At 38.4% G+C, this 20277-nt stretch overlaps 1 protein-coding gene across 1 annotated transcript; it reads left to right on the top strand.

Moving 5' to 3' along the window:
• The first annotated feature begins 13513 nt into the window (after positions 1 to 13513).
• On the top strand, positions 13514 to 18382 carry masp2 (MBL associated serine protease 2). Its single transcript, XM_029277038.2, has 6 exons — positions 13514 to 13604; positions 13677 to 13899; positions 13987 to 14164; positions 14679 to 14810; positions 17465 to 17661; positions 17896 to 18382. The coding sequence occupies exons 1-6, from the start codon at positions 13597 to 13599 to the stop codon at positions 18058 to 18060; spliced, it is 903 nt and encodes a 300-aa protein (XP_029132871.1). The 5' UTR covers positions 13514 to 13596; the 3' UTR covers positions 18061 to 18382.
• Positions 18383 to 20277: the final 1895 nt, after the last annotated feature.

Here is a 20277-nt window from a genome sequence, read left to right as displayed (position 1 = left end):
AGTTTTCAGAGATGTCTTTCAGTGATACATAATAGGTAACAAGGGTTGTTTGACTGCTTAATGATGCCCATTGTGACTGAGCAAAGCCTTCTAGTCAACACAAAACAGGCTAAACTGCTGTGTGTATTTCTATCAAAGAGTTCTCCTGTATGGGAGCACCGCTGGAAATGGAAAGATTGTTTCCCTCAGCAGGGCCTAATGATGCCTGATGGCTTATTCAGCCGCCCAGTGCCATTGCTAAAAGCTGATCATTATGGGCCCTCTGCTCTCTATGTGCTAAAGCCGTGGTTCCAAAAATGAGCTGTCACCAGCATGAGGAAGGTATGCAGCACGCTGGTCACTATAGTGACACTGTTTATTGCATACATCACTTATTAAGGAGGCCAGGCAGGTCTGTGGTGAGGAAGCAGAACACAGGCTTTCGACTGATTTGGTTTAAGATGACCTTTAAGTGTTTTAGGAAGCAAACCGCAGGTTGTATTTCCCGTAGCAAAAAGCAAAAAACGTATCAGTTTAATATGAGATGTCTCAAAGTAGGGCTCATTAGTGTGCTTATTCAGTGACAACTACCTTGTGAGATCTGTTGCCTCCACAGTGTAATTAGGCCTTCCACTAAAAGAAATGAACAAATACAAAAAAAGTTTTGACTGCATAAGCCCTAATGACTTTGTGAGACTGGACTGTCTGCAGCCCTGAATGCAGTTATGAGGTTGTTGTTCTGCTAAGTGATGTTTTAAGGTCATGCTTACATAATATGCTAAAATACTCAAATGCCAATGTTCAGCAGGTACAATGTATTCAGAATTTACAATGTTCATCTTATGTGGAATCTTAGCATGCACAACATTTTTGGCACTTATTCCAAAGTTTATGTCCAAATCAAAAAAAAATGTTTTGTTGGTATTTTTACAGAACCAATCCACAATCCAGATATTTGACTCGATGATGCCAAAATACTGTAAGAGCTAAGAGCTGACTTCGGTCAATAAATATGCATCTTGATAGGGACACCATTACATTTGTTTCCCTGCAAATCCTAGCAACATCAACTTATCAACAGAATATGTTGTGGCATATTCCAGGTTATAATATCAGCCCTTTTAAAACAGACCTGCTGTACTTACAGACTGTGCTGTAAACTCTACCCCTTTTTTGCATATATATATATTTGCTAAGGAAAGCCAATAACCAGTAGGTCAGAAACTGTTGGTAGAAACATGCAAAAGAAAGAAGTAGGCTAATACTGCAGTGATTTTAAGACCTCCTATTACAGTTCTTACATTTGGTGTCAGACTTATGACCAGGAGGACCTTATAATGATATTTTCACCCCAACATGATATTGACTGCCTTGTTTAAGTACTGCCCAGTCCTTTAAGATGTGTATAATATAGATCTGTAATCACAATGTTGACACTCTTGTGATTTACTCCCACAGCAGAGTCCTTGCTTAGTTCTGCCTTTTGCACCTGTAATAGATTTGTTGCCACAGCAGCAGATGAGGATCTCAAGTAATGTTATTTCTCTCAGTGTGTAGTGCAGCTTATGACTATTTTCAGAACAATTGGGCCCTTGTGGGATGGCAATACACCTGATTGCAGTTACTCTAACAACAGAAAATCCCCCTTATGTCAAATGATCTGGCCGCAATGCAGAGACAAAAAGAAAAGAAAAGAAAGAAATGCGGTGCGGTGCGGTCAATTGAGATCCTAAATGTTACCACAGTATCAAGGCTGACAGTGATGGCTTTCGTTTGTTAATGGCTTCGTGAGTCCTTGCTGTTGCCTGGGATGGCATCGTGCCATTACTCATATTGGAAATTAATGTTTAGCCTGACCATCAATTTTCTCAAGCCTAACAGACCTGAAAATGTTTAATCAATTATACAAGAAATAGCTCCACCATTAATATCCCTACTGAGTTATTGAGTCATGACCTGTCAGCACTATTACATCATTTTAAACCAGTGATATGTGCATGATGGGCCCATTTTTTGTTCTTAAATATAAGTATTTCTTTGTCTACAGAGGAGTGTCTCTGTTTCTTTGATGTATATTAAGTGACAGCTTTATTTATCTATTTTTAAGCTAAAACTCTGTCAAAAACTTAAATTGTAATTCAGTTGTGAACCAAGGCTGTTTAAGACATAATGAAGGGAACGTTCAGCGGTGTTGGGTTCAATAATGAAGGCAAGGATTCAGGGACAAGAGCAGCACCTGTGTGCCATTTTTCATCATTGTTCATTTGCACCAACGTCACTGAATGCGTTACCGCCTTATGGCAAGCCACAGAAATTCTAAAGCTGGGCCTTTTTGAATTAGCAAGGAAATGGCCGTATTTGTTATCTGTGAAAAGAGCTATGCCGGGCAAAATTGAAAGAGTAATGGCCCTGACGTCAGGAGTGAATTCCAGCATGGAAACGCTCAACATTAATTCATCAGGAGCCATTCTTGATCATTAGCATCAGGGGATGCTGGGAAACAGGCCAAGCAATGAATTGTACTCAGCATTAGGGTTTTGGTACACTCTGTGGTAATGCACCCATGGCTCTTACTCAATACAGTCTTTCAAGTGATTATTAAGTAAAACAATACAACATCGGGTTTTTAATGTACTTTATAAAACATTTTAAAAGGCTATAGTCTTTCTATCCTACATGGTATATGTGTTTATGCATAAATGTAAGTGTATATGGCAGTGGTTCACAAGTTTCCCTGGGCCCCCCATACTTAGATAGAAATAAGAAAAACTGTGCTCCCTCAAGACCCACAAGAAAAAAAACACATTTCTATCAAAAAACAACAGAAATCAAGATCCCATTAGAACCTCAATTACAGGTGAAGCTGAGGAGGAAAAATGTATTTGCAAATCTAGTTTTTCAGAGCAGACAACGCCTGGCTTCTTTGCCTGAGAGCTTTGCCTGACCATAATCTCAACAAAAGGAACCATATTACAAGGGTAATTGTTATTACATTAAATTAATTATTATTTTAAAAGTAATATACAAGTAATTAAATGGTGTAGCATTCACTAGCACATACTGACTTGAGTTAACAGATCTGTTTGTCTTGTTACTTTGTTAGAACAGGGGCAGCTGTGGCTCTGTAGAGTCTGTCTTCTCTCAACCGGAAGGTTGGGGGTTTGATCCCCAGCTCCTGCACAAGTTACCTCTGATGGCCACTTTACATAGCAGTCTCTACCATCAGTGTGTGAATGGGTAGGTGTGACCTGTGATGTAAAAGCGCTCTGAGTAGTCAGAAGACTAGAAAATCCCTATACAAGCTAAAGTCTATTTACCATTTACAACAAAAATAATACTATACTAGTTCATATAACTACAGTTGTAAACACAACATAATATAAGATTAGATGATCCTTCATTCATCTCCAGTGCAGAATTTCAAGAGTTGCAGCAGTAAAATGACAAGAAGAGCATGCAAATGAGAGCTAATCAAAAAGGAATAGATAGGAATAGAATAAAAAAATACAATATATTGACAACTATTGATTAGTTAGAATATATCACAACAAAGGAAATTTAGAATATTTAATCTTTAAAATGAGGTGCTTTCAATCTTTTTGAAACATTCCTTGATACAAGCAGAAAAAACCTCTGACTTCATAAAAGGTTCAAATTTGTGAATGTTTTCAATATTCCCTATTCTAAAACTCTAATGTTTTAATACTGGATATATGTTTTCTGTCATCTAGCCTCATCTCTGTTTCTTCCTGTCTTATTGCTTTTCTTCCAATCATTAATGGTTTTCTTTCAAAAGCCTCCTGTGGACAGGTGTTGAGAACTAACATGTATGCTAAAACACTTGAACATAGCATCTGGTTCATTCGATGTAACTGTGATGTCCATGTCAAATAATGTCTAAGCGAATTTAATTTCTCTTTTGTAATCTCTTCTCAAAACTAGATTTTAAACTTACATGACAGCACCAATAGGATTGATTCTTTGCATTAGTTTATCAATGTGCACAAGATTGTGGTGATGTTTTTTTCACTGAAACCACCCACCCTAGAGAAAATACTTTGTTGCTCAAGTCTTGAGCAAGAAATCCATGTGAGACATTTCCAGGTGTGTTTTTGTTTGCTGGCATTTAATGTGTTCTCTGCACCCACGCATGATGAGCAACAATGGCAATGTTAATCGCAACATTAAAGTGAATCGGCCGCGCTCTGTAGAACAAAGAAAAATGCTAATATATATTATTTATGTATATGTACAGCATTCCATCAATTATGTGTCTTTTGTTCATGAACATCTGGCCTGGAGGCTCAAGTCAAGGCAGCAAAAAAGCGTGTCCCTGAAAAAGCCAGAAGCTATAACATTAACCAATTCTCTCTATTCTGTGAATCAAAAGTGGATGCTCGTCTATAACCAGTTACATATTCACTTAAAGCTGATGATGTGTGCCTTTGTACGGTCTGTTATTTGCAGCAGGTAGCGTGCTGTGGAAGCATAAATGCTGTCTTTTCTTCAAAACTACAGTGGACAAGCAAATTACAGTGTTTTAACTCCTCATTGTTCCTCTGTGTTCAGCTCAAAAAGACACATCCCCACTTATTCAAGTCCTTAATTACAGTTTATGGCTGAGACTACTGCGGTTACAGCCAGGGGAATGGAGAAAGATGATAAGAGGCTCAGGGAGATGGCATATGGATGTTAGTTCGAGGGTAAACACACTCACAAAATGTACTTACATGTTTTGGAGTATGATTTGTTTCTTTTACCAGATGTTCAGAGTGATCCAGTTGAGGGATGTTTAAATTGTTCAAAGGTAGACAAAAACAATAAAAAAACTTTCCCCTCTCCGCTTCCGTCCAGCATCTAATGTGCATTGATTTGAAGATGACTCTCTTCCTGCGTCTCCATCACTGCCTTTTGTTGACTCTCAAACAGTCCCTGTCCTTTTGTCTTTATGATTGATCTCAGATGGCCTATTCTTTATTTAATGACTGGCTGACTTCCTATAAGGAAGCACTTCATTACACCACGGAACAGCAAGCAGGTCAAACAGTGCTGTGAAGACAGCACCTGTCTTGGTCGCATGGACATTAAGATTTGATCATGCTGAAATCAAAACGGCCTGTGCCTTGTGTCTCTTCACGTTTTGAGTGCATGCTCAGCTCTGTGTAATGAGAAAATTATTCATGGTACATGCACCAACACACCACTGAGTTAGGCCATGTCTAGCAAATGTGCTTTGTACATGACGCACATGTACACAGCCCAATTTCCATATGTTTCCTGGACCTTGATAATGAATATTTGTGGTTGAACTATACCATGTTCAAGCTTTTCAAATAACTCTAGACATATTTACACCAAGTTTGTCATATTCAGATTCTTGACTATTCAAGTTAAAAACACGAAAGCTTATTTGCTACACTTAAAAAATGTTTTAGATCAAGAACAAACATACAAAAAAAATGCAGTTTAGGCTAATTTAATTCATCTTAGTTTGAAAAAATATTCTACCATCTCCGTACCGTTTGAGACAATGGCTGAGGCTAAGAGGAAGATAACAGTGACAAATGAAGCTAAGGGTGCCCTCACACTAGGCAATTTGCCCAAGCACATTTGACATTTGAGTGCTCCAAACCGTGCTCAAGCATGGGTGTGCAATGTGGACATGGCGTAAAATCGATCGCTAAGTTGTATTATAAAGAAATCCAGGAGTTTTAGAGGCGGCTGTGGCTCAGTTGGTAGACCCCTGAATTGCTCCCGCTGCTTCGGTGGTGGACATGAATGGGATTAGTTACTTCTGATGGATGATGCTACATAGCGATCACTACCATCAGTGTGTGAAAGGGTGGGTGTGACATGTGGTGTAAAAGCGCTTTGAGTAGTTGGAAGACTAGAAAAGCGCTATATAAGCTCAAATCCATTTACCATTTAGAGGGCCATATGTAATGGAAACGACTCAATATAATCCACAAGGTCACTAGAGTTGCAGTCATGTTCTCTGTGTTGTTCTCCACTGTGCTGACTGAGCTGGTCTGGAGGCAAAGGTGGGGACCTGGCCGTGCTAATCCTCGATGGCAATGACTGGTTCTGGAAACATGCAATGTCACTTTTCTGATGAGTCATAGTTGCTGTGGGAGGTGGAGCATTACCAGCTTGATATAGTTCGGCTCACCTTCACACACAGCAATTGCCCTGGAACCACACTCCTGGATAGTAAATGGACTCCTATTGCCCAGTAGTTGCCCAGGTTCAGAGGCTGTAGGCATGCTCAGTGTGAACCTGCTCTCATCTATCTGTGATGAGATCGGGCCCTGATAGCGGACCTGCCAATTCTGGTGTTCTCTGGCGAATGAGCTGCAAGGTGCTGGGCTGTAACCACAGGTCCAACAAGAGGACGTCGGACCATCATTACCATCCTCATGGAGTGTGTCTCTGTGTAGTAACTCTGGCAGTGCTCATCCTGTTCCTCCTCACACAAAGGAGCCAATAGTGGTCCTGCTGTTGGGTTGATGCCCCTCTATGGCCCTGTCCAGCTCTCCCTGAGTAACTGCCGGTCTCCTGGTATTTCCTCCATGCGCTTGAGGTTGTGCTGGCAGACACAGCAAACCTTCTTGCAAACGAAAGTATGGATGTGCCATCCTGGAGGAGCAGGACTACCTGGGCAACCTGATTTGACTTAAATTTGAATACAATATGGGCTTATGTATACTTTGATGCTACAGCTTTAGATATCATAAAACTGTGAATGTTATAGCTTACAGTCCTATAAAAGACTTAGTGTGCCACAGTAACCATTCTTAAAGTCTGGGTCACCAGTCAACATTACCAGTACTTAATGCTCCTCCAAGCAAAGCAGTCTTTAAGCGGACCTGCTCCCCCAGGTTTGCAGACCCATGTTGTGCACCAAAGTGGCTTTGCTGACAGTTAAGTGCTAAGAGTTTTTTCATTCTTGTGTACATTTACCCCAGTTTATTTAGCTCGGTTTTCTGGCAAATAGCTAATTGACGTGGTGCAAATCACCCCGTCCACATAGCGTCTAGCTTCTGTGTAGGTACTCCAGCGGGTCTCTCCTTAAAGACTGAGATCTTCAGTGGCTAAATTCTCTTTAAATTTACGGATTTGTTCGATCTATCTTCAATTCGGCGTTCTCCCATCCCCTGATTTCAAGCCACTTTGTTTCAAATTGTAACTGTTTTAATTGATCTCAGTGGTTTTTGTCACTGATTCTGAGTGTTTGTTGTGTTTTTGCTTGTTGTACTGTGCTTGTAATCTTGACAACATTGGAAATGAGGGAAACCTCACTGTCCTTTTGAGAATAAATAAAGGTTTGAAATTAAATTAAATGAGCAATTTGATTTATTTACCTTTGAAGAGATCATATAATTTTTCTGATATATTTTATTTTAATGCATTCTATTTACCTTTTTCTTTAATCTTATAATTCATTTATCCTTATTTATGCCAAATTTCAAATGACTTTCTTTTGGATATTTTGATGTCTTAATTTTAGTGTCATATCTCTTTTAATTCTCTTAATGTTCCTAATGTTCTGTTTTATGCTCTGTTAAGCACTTGAAATGCTCTTTTTATGAATGTTGATAATAAACATGCCTCACCTTCTCTTGCCTCCATTCATTTTAAAACTTCTATAATGTTTCCTGATATAATATATAATAAGGTGAAGAGTATTTCAACCAGATCATTGTGTTTCCTTCAATGACAAACAAGGGTTCCAATATGGCCCTAATGTCATGGGGTTCTTTGTGACCCCTATACAGGCTTGTATTTATGACCTAAAGGTAATGTGGAGAAGGAGTGATTAGACAAACATCTCAGATTTGTAATGGCTAAATCATGTTCAAACTGTGCGTGCTATTGTCTATGCCAGGGGTATCCAAAGTGCGGCCCGAGGGCCATTTGCGGCCCTTGAGTGGATTTTTTGCGGCCCGTGACTTCAAATGAAGAATCAGAAGATTTTGATTAAGATTGGCACATTATCTTCTTTTTCTTTTTATGTTAACAAGGGCTGAACAATATTCCTAAAATAGAAAATGTTCAGTAACATGTATGTTGTTGTTGTTTTAAATCTACAGCTTTTACTATTTTCCACATTTTTTTGTAAACTATGAAAAAAAACTTGTGCAAAGTTTTTGCAGACAAGCGGACTGTTGTTAAACCATTTAATGACCTGAGCTAAATGCAGAAAGCTTTTCCAAAAACATGAACCACGTTACAGGCTTGATTCTGAGAAAAAAAATAAAAATAAAGTAGAACAAAGAAATCAAAATATTTGATTTTCTTTTATTAAAGGGTTTCTTTAGCGAGCCTTTTGATTCTGATCCACAAAGCCTTACAAATTTTTCAACTATATTTTAAAAAACAAAATTTGTGGCCCGTGAGCGATTCTAACACGACAATTTTAGCCCACAAGAAAAAAAGTTTGGACACCACTGGTCCATGCTATTTGTGAAAGATTATTTGTAGTTATAATGTGTTAATTGGACAGATTTCCATCTGTATGATTAAATATTGCCTCCAGTTCACAATCAGCAACAGAAAAGGAAGGGTTTCTGACACCATAAAGTATGACCTCAAGTTGTGAAACCATTAACAAGAGGTGTGAAAAGATCACTAAGCTGAGGGACAATAACGAGCATGTGATGGGGAAGGTGCCTGTGTGATGAGCAGAAGGCATTTACAACTTTTTTTCAAATTTCCATGCAGATAGCAGCTGTAGGAGCCATTTTGTGTTTACTGTTGGCATGATTTATCTGGACATATTATTTTCGACTAGTGACACTGAATGCACAGGGGCGTGTGTATATAGTGGCACAGGTGACAGGAAAGGGAAGGCACAGGTAGGGGGAGCACAGACAGTTCTCACCAGACCGGCATTCATGTTTCAGACCAGCACTCAGACCAACTACAATTCATTTATTCTACTGGCTACGTTTCACAGGAAATGGCATGTCTTATGTTCTCATATCTCCATTAAGTCACTACAATAAACCTTCAACTCAACTTTAATAACGGCTGGAAAATCTCATTGTTTGCATCTGCGTAAGCCTTCACCCCTACCTGTGTGTTAATGGCAAAAACTGGACCAAAGGAAAAATTGAAAAATTGCCACTACAGCAGCCCTTTAACAACCAAAATCTCTCTTCAGTCCACTCAATAAGACAAAAAAAAAAGCAGAACATTATGATGGATTAGCTTTCCTTGGTCTTCAAATTGGCAATTATGGTGCCAATCACTTCAATGACATTTAGAAAGTAGAGTTACCTTCAGCAGGTGCAAACACTCATTTCAGTTAGGGAAATTCAGCAACATTTGTGGAGACTGCTTTCAATGGACTTTTCCGTCTTTTAACTATATTCTACGTAATCATAAGCTTTCAGTTTCTGATTGGAAAAAAGGGCACATTCATGACCAATTATCAACTCTTAATAAAAATCTGTTATACAAAAAAATAATATATATAGCTTATAAAATATGCAAAGGTTAGGATGTGATTTAATTGATCTGCTTTGATTAAAAATGATGGCAAACAAAGTTGGCTTTCACTTGAGCTGCAGGTACAGATCTGTTGTAATTAGTAATATATTATCCTCGAACAAAGTCTGAAAAGAGTCCAAAATGTTGGGTTGTAAGTCGTCTTTTCAAAGCTAGCAGCAGGGTCAGGTCGTGGTATTACATGAAATGGTCTCATGTCTTATCTGGAATGAGAGTCTTCAAAACAAAATCAAATCGACACATGCTCCCTATACTGTGGCTCAGTTGGTAGATTCGGTCGCCTCTCAACCGGAAGGTTGGGGGTTTGTCCCCAGCTCCTGCAGCCACATTTCCGATGGGTCCTTGGGCAAGACACCGAAATTGCTCCCGCTGCTTCGTCTGTGGTGTATGATTTTGTATGAATGGGATTAGTTACTTCTGATGGCCACTTTACATAGCAACCTCTGCCATCAGTGTGTGAATGGGTAGGTGCGACATGCAGTGTAGAAACGCTTTGAATAGTGAGAAGACTAGAAAAGCGCTACACAAGCTCAAGTCCATTTACCATAACATTAAGAAGTTATTGCTGCCCTTGAGACTGCAATCTTCATAATGCCTTTGCACTGACCTATTGATAGTTTTTTTTCAGTTTTGGATTATGGTGATGTGGTCTATAGGCATGCCTGTACCACTATGCTAAAGCCCTTAGATGCTGTTTATCATTCTGCGCTTAGATTCATTACCGGTGATAGCTACATGACTCACCACTGCATTCTACATGATAAAGTTGGTTGGCCCTCCCTTACTGAGAGACGCAATAACCACTGGCATCTTTTTTATCTATAAAGCCCTTACCGGAAAGCTTCCATCATATATTACCTCCTTTGTAATGATCTTAAAAGGTTTCTTTAAGTGGACCCAAAAGCAAGACCAGAAAACAGGGTGGTGGGTAAAAAGGGTATTCATTGAAGTGAAGCTGCTGAGGCTTGAATGAGAGGCTGGGTGATGAGGCGCTGGAGCTCGTTGGTTGGAGGCACTGGGGGAAAAAAAAGACAAGGGATAATTAGTGACAGGTAATTCCAAAGCACAAAAAATCTTACTGAGTCTGAAAAGCCGATGATTAGATGACGATCAGGTGAGTGATTGCAGAGAGCTCCAGCAGCCAGTAAGCCACGCCCAGCCTCTGAAAGAAAAAACACAAGCGCTAAACCAAAAGCAGACCAGGAAAAATACACAAAAATGTCCAATCACCACATCCTTGTTACATCTGAACCCTGGTCCATTTTTAACCCACTCGAGTGAGAGGCTGGTTCTCCAGGTTCCTCATGCCAGGACAGACCTGGTCAAAACTGCTTTCAGTGTTACTGCTGCAAACTCCTGGACTATTTTACAACAGCACCTGAATTTGAGCACTTTTATCCCTTATGGAAACTTTAGAAATATTCTTTTTAACTGCCCAATACCTGACTGCAACTGTTTTATTTGATTTTACTTGCTGACTTATTGTAGTCATTTCAAGCTTTTTAAATTATTTTAGTGGAGAGATTTTATTGTTCTTATTGCCCTTTTATAGATTTTATTTTCTGTGGTAGCTTTATCTGATTTTGTTTAACTTTCTCAGCATCGTTATAAATGAGGGTTACCCTCAATGATCTCTCTGAGAACTTCAATGAGGGTTGATGGTGATGATGGTGATGATGATGATGATGATGATAATGATGAAATGTATATGCAGGTGTTTTTTCAGTCAAAGAGTCTAGATCCTTAACAATGAATGTTCTCAAGTCTGAAGCTGCAATATGTAAAAAAAAATGGTCAAAAGGTTAGGACAGTATGTTATTTTCTCTGTAAACCAGCGTATAGTATTTCATGAGGGACTCTAAAGATCTCTCTCTGTACCAACAAATGGTTTGTCATCTTTTAAAGCATTTGTGCAAAATAGCCTTTAGGCCAAATAGAAAGGAGTTTTTCAGGAGGCTTAAAGTGTTGAAAGTTGTGATGCAGCTCCTTTGAGGTTAATCCTAAATGGAAAAAGCTGACGATATTTCTCTATTTGAACATTTGAGATTCCACTGAGCTTTCACCAATGGCAACAGAAATACAAGCCTGCATGGTTCTGAATGATGCATTGCACATATACACCACAGTCATTAATGAAATGGTTTTTTTTGTTCATGAAAAAGGTAGATTTTCCAGGAATGCTTTGTTTGGTGTCAATATGTGTCATTTCTGTCAACGCATCAAAGCCTAAGTGGCAGCTGGATGACGTCCAAGAGCAGAACATCTGCACAAACATCAATATTCTGTCAGCTTCCATAGTGCAGTGAAAATGACAAGGTTATGGCACCATTTAAAAAGAGCACCATCAGAAAGATAATTTGCAAAGGGAAATTAACTTTGATGCTTATGTGGATAATTATTGTTATTTAATTTAAATACTTGCCGTTAGTGCTTTAGTGTTAGGAGAAATAGGGGTTGGTCATTACAAGCTCACCTATTGAAAAACTACTGCTTGAAAGGCCCCATCTCTTCTGAAAGACATCAATCACCGAATTCCATCAAAACAGACAGCATGAATATTTGCAATCATAAAAGCATTTGCAAAAAGATCTGACTCTAAAGCATTTGGCAGAGCACAGACCCAGACATGCATTAACAAAGGTTTTATTCCTCTGGAAACTGCTGTTGATGTACCCCTGACTGGTTTTTGTCCCTGATACACTAATCATAGCAAATGGACTGCACTTATAGGTTACAAAGTGCTTTACAATATGTCTGTTGTGTACACACTCTGATGACACCAGAACAGCCATTTCATTTGAGGTTAAGTGTCTGTAGACTGCCGCTGAATCTCCTGACCCTTTCTGTTTACAGCTCAACAACAAAGGGCTAGTAATTGTTGTGGGTATAGTGTAAATATTTTTCTGATGCATATTTAATAACTTTTATGACAGCGTGGTATGAAATAATTTGTTGCAGGAGTCTGATCAGCATCACTGTCTTCACAGGTTTCACAGGATGCTGAGGTGTGATTCAGGTGATAGGTTAGGGCTGGGTGATATATCAAGTTTTTAAGATATATCGATTATATTTTTCAAACAAGATATAGGGTAAGACAATATATTTCATGTTGCATTGTTGTCTTCTGTAGAGCTGCGAATTCACTTATTTCTAATCTGTCTGTCCTCTTCACCCTGCTCCATTTCTCTCTCTCTCTGAAACTCAAAAGACCACCTGAATTAACAAACAGCTGTGTGTATTGTGTTATTCAGAAAAGGAACATTTATTTATTTATTTCTAATGTATTTAAGGAACATTTTTTTATATTACTTTTTAATTTCACAAACATGTGGTTTATTTTATGTAATTTTTCATGTTGATGTTGACATTGTGCAACTGACTGTTAATTAAAGACATATCGTACATATCGAGTAGCGTCATTCAGCTAAACAATATGCAGATACCAGTTTTTGTCCGTGTTTCCCAGCCCTATGATAGGTGAGCTTAATATTGTAAAGAGACAAAAAGTCAGCACCCAAAAAAGTCCTTAAAGTTATTTTACTCCGGGTAAGGCAGGAACAACAACAACAACAGCAAAGGACGCGTTTCGGTGCTAAGCCTTCAAGAAACCGAAAGGACATTTTTGTGTGCTGATTTTTTGTCTCTTTCTTGTCTTGTTGCTGTTGTGCATACTTTACTGTGTTTAACTGTCGAGAGTGCTCCTCCTTTGCTGAGTGCTCCTCATTTGCTGAGTGCTCCTCATTTGCTGTTTTTGGAGCTTAATATTGTATTCATTTATATTTAAAGATGACAAATTAAACAAGAAAAACGTGCTCTGTGAAGTATGATTTTTTGTGTTCTTGTTATCAGTCGTAGCTCATATTAAAATGATACAACATTAAGAAAAATAGGTTAACATAATCAGAATGAATACAAATGATTCTGGCATTTACCGCTGTGATAGATTTCTGTGACCGAGGGTTGGAGGAAATGATGACAAACTGATCATGCGCCTGTCTCACTTTGTTTACCTAAATGTCGGCCCGCCAGTTGGGTTCATTTACCCTCAGATCACTGAGAGTGAACCACTCCACAGCACGCCAAATATCTGGGGACTTTTCAGCCAACATGACCAGGTGAGTGTCAGATAGTATTATTTGTGGAAAATGATCCTGAAAACTGCTGCCATCACACCTCATTTTGCCCAGTGGGTGCTGTGTTTTTGTCCTCTTTACCCTCCTCCATGTCTCACTGAGTGTGGAAATGACAGGATTATATGGCAGCTTCACCTCCCCCGACTTCCCCCAGCCTTACCCTGACAACCAGCACATAGTGTGGAACATTAGTGTCCCCAATGGCCACAGGGTCAAACTCTACTTCAGACACTTTAGCATGGAACCGTCTAACCAGTGTGAATATGACTACGTCCAGGTAGATGCTGCAGAAACTACAACTCCCATTATCTGCACTGAAGTCTAAAGCTTGCTCATTTACAGGCCTCTGACCTTTTCAAACCAGGTTCTGGCAGATGGGAATGAAACACTGCGGTTCTGCGGTGAGGAGGAGAAGAACTATGAGAGCAGCCCGAGGAACACAGTCGTCCTGTCAGCAGAGAACCTGATGTCTATCATCTTTAGGAGTGACTACTCGAACGAGGGCCGATTCACCGGCTTCCAAGCTTTTTACACATCGGAAGGTGATGCACAATAGTGACATGTGTTTGCCAATGTATCTACAACCTGCAACATGCAAATAGCAGGGTTGTATCATCCTACAGAAGTACATAGATGACATAAACCATAAAGTATAAAAAAAAAAATACAAATGACATGTTAGGATAAAGTCAAACAAAATTCCTCAAAGACACTAAATGAATGCAAACTTTACATCCAAATGCAATTATTTAATATTATTATTCACTTTTTTTAAAAGTTACTTTTTTCCTTCTTCCTCTTTTCATTGACTTTAGTTTAGATTGCAGGTCATTGATATGTTACTGCTAATGGACCTCAGATTCTTGTGTATCAAATGTAAAGATAAACTAATTTGGTGTCTGCCAAAAAACATATTATCTCATCAGACCGAGTTTAGGCACATTAGGAATTTATAAGACATTCATTTAACATGATACAGTTCTTCCTCTATTTGATCTTTGAATTAATTAAAAACGATTTTGTGTTGTGTTTCACTCTTACTTTTCCCTCTGACAGATATCAACGAATGTTTGTCCAAGATAGACGGGGAGAGTGTGTGCGATCACTTTTGCCACAATTACATCGGTGGATTTTATTGCACATGCAGACAAGGATTCCTTCTCCATGACAACAACAGATCCTGCACAGGTACGGGGCCATGCAGTGTAACGCTCAAGAGGCATGTTTATCAGAGCTTTATCAAAGTGAGTCAAAGGTTGTGTAGTGTTGTGAGCTCGGTAGCATTTGGCTGTATATTTAAAATTCTCTAAATATGTAATGGCCTTATGGTGTCGTATACACTGCTGCTAAGATCCTCAGTACCAGACACAACATGGATTGAGGGGAACAGAGCAAAGCAATTTCAAATCTCCCATTTACTTCTATTTGATCAATATTTTTTTAATTCTAAAAGGTTTGTTTATAGCAGTCACATCTTTTAATTCACCATTTTGGTATCAAGGTGTTAAAAAAAAAACAATTAAAAAAATTCTGCTAATTTGCAGACTTTGTCACAGGGCTGGATAAAAGTGAGATTAAAGAGATTAGATTGCTGCAGTGTTGTAAACGTGTAATTATACCTAATTATTGGAAGAAAAAGGTTTCGGTCTCAAAGTGTTCTCAATATTTCACAGTTGTGCAACACAAATCTTTAAAAAACGATTTCATTTTTCTGACATTTCACACAGGGCTGTTCTAGATTGTATTTCATTCCATCATAACTAGACTGTTCTTACTAACTTTAAGCTAAAAGCCACACTGATGCACAAAGCAGTTGATCTCTGCCAGCTGGTGTGAGGCAAGGTTAATTACTGTCCATTCCTGAGGGAAAAGAAACTTCAAAATGGCATTATAAATTGATACCTGTGTTTGGCGCTAACAGTGCAGCGACAGTGGGTAATTAATCACTATTAACAATTTATGTGCCATAACTAATTATTCTTCGTCAGAGGGAAATAAGAATGACAAAACAAATCATGCAATGAAAAGGCAAAAATGATTATCTGCCTACAGATTGTACTAATTATTTGAATTACAGGAGCTCAGCCTCCTTGCAATACTCATTTGTTTTTGTCTGTTACAACATCTGCACATTTGCCTCGGCAATAATGCTAACCCAAATAAATCATAATATATATGCTGCCTGGAAATGTGTCAATTGAGATAAAAAATGATGTTCTTTTGCTCATAAAACTTTTTCATAGCCAATACTAAAATCCAACACAGCAAAAATTGAAGAGTTGAAATTTCAGGGTTAAACATTTCAGAGTTGATTTCAACTCCCAAAGTGTGATTTAAACTCATTCTCATTGAAATGGTGTTCAGTGTTGGCGTTGTTTTACAGTGTTGATCCAGTAGTGTTGGTCAACTGTAGTCCAACTCTGCAGAGAGTTAATTAATCCAAGCTCCGCCAAGGTTTCCCGCTCAGTTCATTTTGTCATGTGGAGAGAACAGAGAAGAGTTGTGGACATGTTCCTCCTCTGCAGTTCTACATGGTAAGTAAAACACATGCTATAATGTGATTCTCTGAACAACTGTAAAATACGACTGTATATCTGTGGAGATTATCTACTTTAAAAGGACTTGTGTGTTGCCATGAACTAAATGGCCACAGTCACAGTGAGAAGCTAATGTTAGCAAGCTGCCTTGTGCACTAACCCTTAAAATCCTTTTAACGTATATAAATGAAAATAAATAAGGCACTTTTAAAGCTGGTAGCAATGACAATATGCTTTTTTATGTTTACATTTTGAGGTTGAAGCTAATGTTTCTGTTTATTTTCACATGTAGTTGCCCTGTGAGCATCACCAGCATTACCCTTTTTATTTCCTGCTTTTGTGTTAATTAACTTTTAACTTTTATTTCAGAAAATATGCTGGTTCCAGTAAAATACAAAACAACTACAGAAGTATGTGAAGTTGGAGGAGGTTGACTACATGCAATTTCATGAAAAAGGTGAGTAAATTAATACATTTTTGCATTAATTATTTTAACTTTGATTTCACCTGAGATGGAATGGGTTTTGTGAGGGAACTTTATAAACATTGTCCTTGTGTATCATTTATTTTTCCCCAGTCATGCTGCAGTCTGGAGCAGAGTCGGTATCCATACCTCCTCCCTGTTGGACGTCAGAAGAGCAAGAGTGACAGCTTCTACATCACCATGGACAAGCATCTCATCCCATAACAGGCAAACCGCTTCCTCTGGGCATTTGATGAACTTTTCAAAGCACATTTTGTGTTTAACATGTCTTATGATGCAGCATTGGTGAATTTCTACACATTCTTGAAAACTGTGGAAGTTGTATATTGTACCTTTATTCACAATGTATTGATTTACAGAGAAAATAAAATGTCACTGTTTCAAAATTGATTATTACTTAATACTTAAAATGTTTATTTGAAATCATTCTTAAAAATAATTTTAACACTTTGTAGTGTAAATACCTGACACTTAATGGAGTGAAACTAACACTAGCCAGGTAGTAAAAAAAAAAAAAAGTGTCGTAGCAGAGTTACTTGTCTCAGTGTTATTTTAAATCTGTTTAGCGAGTTGGAAAGGGAACTCTCTCTCTCAGTGTTAAATGTTTAACTATTTCAAAAGTGTCGATTTGACTCTAAAAGGGTGGAGCTATATAAACCCTGAGAAAGGGTTGAAATCAACTCTGTGGTAATTCAACACTAGTCTTTCAGCAGTTTGATCCTTAGACTTATTTAGGCCTTCATAAACAAAGGATTGTAGAAAATGTCTAAATAAATCCTAGATTACCCATGTAGAATTTGAATGTGTGTGTCTTCTTCCAGTGCCATGCCAAAACCAGACGTTGACCTCGCTGTCTGGTGTTCTCACCAGTCCGGGCTACCCGAGTCCTTACCCAACCATGATTCAGTGTGACCATATCATTCGTCTACTAGAAGGCTACAGAATAATTCTGGACTTCCTAGAACCCTTTGACATAGAGGGACACCCTGATGCCCCCTGTCCGTACGATATGTTGAAGGTTAGTCATGTGACTTCTGAACATAACACACACACACACACACAGGAATGTGACAAAGCAATGTATTCCTCCTCATGCTTGTCAAGGCAGTTTGTTACCCGCTTGTCCACCTCGGGTGATAAAACGGTTTGGCCATGCCGTGTCCTGCATATTTCAGTTTGTCTGGGTATAAATCAGTCAGCAGATTAATGAATCAACTTCTCTGCTTCTTATGTGTTGTTTCCCTTTTACTAGATTTCCACCACTGGGCAGGAGTATGGACCCTTCTGTGGATCGATGGCACCCGGTCGCATTGACACAGGAAGTTACCAGGTGCATGTTGCGTTCAGATCGGATCAAAGTGGGAAAAACAAGGGATGGAAGATCAAATACACAAGTACCAAGTTACACACATTGTAGTATATTTTCCACAGTGATGTATCTTCATCTTGGAATGTTGTTTTTTGTCAAAGTTTTAGCACTGTGTTGATGATACCCTACTATATTTTGACACTGAAAAATATGCTCTGCAACATTTAAAACATTACCTTTCACTTCTCAAAATAAAAGGAATTTAAATAAAAGTGACACAAGACACTTTTCCTGAGCTTTATTTCCAAATGTTGAAATCAATGAGTCAAACACTTTGTCTTGTAACCATCACCATATGTGATAAAAGAGGAATTTTAATATAAAAATACTTAATACTAAAATAAGTTGTGCAGCTGCTATTTCTTTCATTGAAGACAGAAAAAAAATGGCTGACTTAATGTTCTAATTCTGTTGAGTAGTTTGTAAATCAGCCGTCTGGTCTAAGAGTCAGTGAATGCTTGTCATTTAACCCTCATACATTATGCAGCTTGTTCTCAGCAACCCCAGCTCTACTCCTCTATCTAAACAGTCATCATGAGGCTCTTCAGACCCATGAAATTGCCTCTCATTTGACACTTTTGCATTCACTCACTAATGTTTCCTCCGTCTGTACTCTACAAGTGGGCCAAAGAGCATGACTGGATGTGGGAATGAAACACACTTGTGTTGATTTACGTATATCTGTTGCTTCAGTGTTTTTTGTTTTGTTTTTTTCTTCATGTCTAATGAAATAAGTCCACAACATTTCTCTGTTAACTTGTGTACTTTATGACCTGATTATGTTAACTCTGACTGAACTGTCACGCTGCTATTTTCTGTTTTCCTTGAAGGCCACAACTAAGCAAAGCCAGGTGCATACTGACCCATCCATCACCTCGGCATTCGCGAACCGATCTCATGTGGATGTTCATTCGAAGAACGTCATCTGCACACATAGAATTGTGTTTGTTTCCAGCATGAAATGTCCAGACAGTCCTCAGGGCAACTTGGTATGTACTTGCAGAGCAACCCTGCATTTGTTACTGAAACACTGTTAACTCCTAATCTAATCCACCAGACTGTGAGACATATGAGAGCACCATCGACTACTCCCGTAGAACTCTCGCTTCTAACTGCGCCTAGTTGGAGGCAATTCCACAGGAAGTACGCACACCATGAAACCCATTAAGCAACAGTTGGAAGATAGCATGCAGCAGTTTGCAGCCAGTTTGCTTACAGCTGATATACTCATATACTATATATATATATATATATATATATATATATATATATACACACACACACACACACACTAAGTATACATGATGTTGATGCAATTGAAGGAGATACAAGAGGTTAACTTGAAGTTTAAAAAAAAGTAAAAAATGTCTGAGTATGCAAATGCATTACTAATAAGTATTTGAGTGTATTTAATGCATTTTGATTCATTATAAACATTTGAGGGATAGTATAATTAGAACACCATTTACTATGATTATAAAGGGTACCTAAAATCACTTAATATTGCTGTTTAATTGAACAGATACCAAATTGGGAATTATTGGGGCGCTAACATGGCAAATCTTCCATGGTTATTAAACAGCTGCTGTCAGGTTTCTTATTGTAAAATGCGTGACATCATTGAATAAAAACAAAGATCTAGATGACTGCCCCATTTCACCGTGTATATCATACTAAAGTACAAGCCAACAGCAACATCTCATCCTCATCAAAATGCAAAAAGATGATCATTCCACAAATTTGAATCTATTGTCATTACACTGTCTCACTGTTTGAGACAGACCAGATGACAGCCATGACAAAGGCCATCACCTACATGACCCATGAGTCAGAGAGACCTATAGAAATCATACACACCATCTTACACTGCCACCAAGACTGATGCATTACTCTATTAATGTGTATAATAGAGGATCTTTGATGGGCTCTCATCCAGAAATACTGAGACCACGGGACTCTAAGGTGAAGCCAAGTTGTTCTAATCCATAATGTGATCAGTGACGCTTACATGAATAAAGTGATATACATCTTATCCAGCCTCTTTATTGTTGGAATGATTATGGAATTCACATTAACTCATGAAAACTTTTATTTTTATTTTTATTTTTTACTGTAATCTCTTTGGTCCTCGTCAGAACTTGCATATATACCATGCAAAGAAATATTGAGATGATGTTATCTGTATGTTTGTGACTGCTGCTGTCGGCTGTCTCACACTGAATAAAAACACAACCATGCATGATCTTATATTGATCATACTGATAC

Source organism: Labrus bergylta, chromosome 12 (genome assembly GCF_963930695.1).
Source record: "Labrus bergylta chromosome 12, fLabBer1.1, whole genome shotgun sequence".
Taxonomy (NCBI): Eukaryota; Metazoa; Chordata; class Actinopteri; order Labriformes; family Labridae; genus Labrus; species Labrus bergylta.
Note: the sequence above shows the minus strand (reverse complement) of the source record. Positions and strands in the feature narration are given on the sequence as shown.

Bases quoted from the DNA above. Each gene is read 5' to 3' on its own strand.
- masp2 (XM_029277038.2), top strand. The intron at 14,165-14,678 runs GTGATGCACAAT...TCCCTCTGACAG, and splicing joins AGCTTTTTACACATCGGAAG to ATATCAACGAATGTTTGTCC. The intron at 14,811-17,464 runs GTACGGGGCCAT...GTCTTCTTCCAG, and splicing joins CAACAACAGATCCTGCACAG to TGCCATGCCAAAACCAGACG.